General features: G+C 36.5%; 1 protein-coding gene across 1 annotated transcript; it reads left to right on the plus strand.

The window, feature by feature from the left end:
* The first annotated feature begins 1,622 nt into the window (after positions 1-1,622).
* LOC124976461 (olfactory receptor 4K3-like) lies at positions 1,623-2,564 on the plus strand. Its single transcript, XM_047539329.1, has one exon. It carries the CDS (start codon positions 1,626-1,628, stop codon positions 2,562-2,564), a length of 939 nt encoding a protein of 312 aa, XP_047395285.1. The 5' UTR covers positions 1,623-1,625.
* The last annotated feature ends 210 nt before the right edge of the window (positions 2,565-2,774 follow it).

Consider the following 2,774-nt stretch of genomic DNA (forward strand, 5'->3'; position numbering starts at 1 on the left):
TCAGATTGTTCAAATTTTGTAGTGGGCATAAATCAATCAGCTGTATATAGTTATATTTTTGTGAGGAATTTGTTAAATCTCTATGACAGAAATAATGTATATTTTCAAGTTATGAGAGTATTATCATATATATCCTTTTTCCTAGCAAATTTGTGTCTGATTTTGCAATTTTCCTTTCTTTCTATCTTTAATCTATGCTTCTGAGTCCTCAGTAAAAGGGAAGGAAAAATAGTGCTCACACTAAGGTGATGGATTTTGTTACTCACCTTACTCTCCTTGGACAAAACTTGACATTTTAAAGGCTAAAAGGAGATGAGATGCACAAAATGAAACAATGCCAAAAATAATCATGGAGGGAGGGGAATTATTGTTCTACCGTCCAGCTTGAGGAGTATTGTCAATTTGCTTAGAGATCAAGATAAGTAATATTGGCGTTCACTACTGAAGGTTTAATTTTGCATTCACTCAGCACTAACAGTCCAAAGGTGCACTTTACTTACGCATGTATGCAAATGCAATTTATTGCCATCTTACAAATATATATACACACACACATACATATATACATATATGCATATATATGTAGAGAACAATAAAACTGTTGTGGGTAACTATTATATGTATATACAAATATATATATTTGTATACACACACACACACACACACACACAAAGAGGGAGAGGGAGAGAGAGAGAGAGAGAGAGAAGGCAAGAGAGACATTTGTATTTTTGATGGTCAAGAGACTAATATTTCAAAGCTTATGGATTTTATAGCATCCATTGATACAATTTAAACAAATATTTCCTTAAGATATATGGAACAGTCAAAGCTTATTATATTTGAATCTAAGTTTGGGTTTCCATCCACTTCAGTTAATCCACTTCTGTGTGACTCTATATTGAACATATTTTTTCCTAATCTCTTCACTTTACTAAATACATTCTATTCTATGATAGATTTTAATGCTGATAAATTGTAAGCCTGGTTTTGCATCCAAATCATCATGCCAGTTTTATTACACAGCTCTCAATGCAGCTTCTCTCATGAAGGTTGGCTCAAGATTCATTTTAGAGGGAGAAGTTAAATTTTGATTTTATTATCCCTTAGGAGGTTCCATCAGGACATGAAATCATTATACATAGGACATACAAACGGTAAGAATATGTCAGATCATTTGTACTGGACTGCAATATCAGTTCTCCATCATCTTCCCAAGCATGATTTAATTTTTGATAGAAAATGTAATGATTGTGAGTTTCATGCTCAGATTTTTTTTTCACTTACTAGTGTATATAACCAAAATATCAGGTGAAACAGCAATCATTGTTTAGAATTTCACCTTGCTTCTCTGCTTTCTTTACTCCATTCTTGTGAAAGTACTTTCTAGGCAAATCATTTGGATAATAATTCCATCTAATGGACAGGAAAGTCAGGATACAGTTATTCCTTTGGAGATATATTGCTCTTCATATTTAAACAAGATTCCTCCTTGCAATCAAACCTTTCAATGTTAAATATAAAGAATATCAATGTGCATATCAAATTCTAAAAATTTAGTCTCCTTTCTCCTCCCATTAACTGTAATCTGCTTTCTGCAGGTTATTTTGGAGGACATACTGAATGAAATGGATGGAGGAAATCAGTCCACAGTGTCAGAATTTGTGCTTCTGGGACTTGGCCACTCATGGAGTATTCAGTTCTTACTCTTCGTGATATTTTTGTTGCTTTATCTGATCATTGTATCTGGAAATATTGTCATTGTGACCTTAATCATCACTGACCCTCATCTCCATTCCCCCATGTACTTCTTTCTGGCCAACCTGTCCTTCGTTGATATGTGGCTTTCCTCAGTCACCACTCCTAAGATGATCTCAGACTTTCTCAGGGAGAACAAGACCATTTCCTTTGCAGGTTGCATGTGCCAGATCTTCTTTGCCCATTTCATTGCAGCAAGTGAGATGGTGCTTCTGGTGTCCATGGCCTACGACCGCTATGTGGCCATCTGTAAACCACTTCACTACTCCTCCATTATGAGCCTGCAAAGGTGCACTGGGCTGGTGGTTTCTTCCTGGACCGCAGGCTTTGTGCACGCCATGAGTCACCTGGCCGTGATAGTGCAGCTGCCTTTCTGTGGCCCCAGGGATATAGACAGCTTCTTCTGTGATATGCCTCTGGTAATCAAGTTGACCTGCATGGATTCCTATAATTTAGACATGTTAATGAATGTGGACTGTGGGTTTGTGGCTGTAACCTGCTTTATCCTCTTGCTGATATCCTACACATATATTCTTCTCAGTGTTCTCCAGAGCTCTAGAACTGGTGCATCTAAGGCCCTCTCCACCTGCAGTGCCCATGTCACAGTGGTGATGATCTTTTTTGTGCCCTGCAACTTCATCTATGTGTGGCCACTCAACATCACCTCGCTGGACAAATTTCTTGCTGTGTTTTACTCTGTTTTTACACCACTCCTCAATCCAGCCATTTATACGTTGAGAAATAAAGAGATAAAAAAGGCTTTGAAAAGATTTAGGAGTTATTATGTAGGTTCTCAGGAAAAGGTTTAATGCCCAGAAACTTACTGCATTTACTTTAACTTGACAATACACTGACCTTATAATATAGTTTGAAATTCAGGGAATATAGTTTGCAGCTATAAATAGTTCCAGTCTCCAGATACATGTATAGATTTGAGACAATTCAGAGATTTTAAATGTTACTAATCAACCAGTGTTGTGAATTATTTCCCTAAAATCCAATCAAGAATAATCCTTTAT

This window comes from Sciurus carolinensis, chromosome 2, assembly GCF_902686445.1.
Source record: "Sciurus carolinensis chromosome 2, mSciCar1.2, whole genome shotgun sequence".
Classification (NCBI taxonomy): Eukaryota; Metazoa; Chordata; class Mammalia; order Rodentia; family Sciuridae; genus Sciurus; species Sciurus carolinensis.

Coding starts and splice junctions, on each gene's coding strand:
- LOC124976461 (XM_047539329.1), top strand. CDS start 1,626: ATGGATGGAGGAAATCAGTCCACAGTGTCAGAATTTGTGCTTCTGGGA.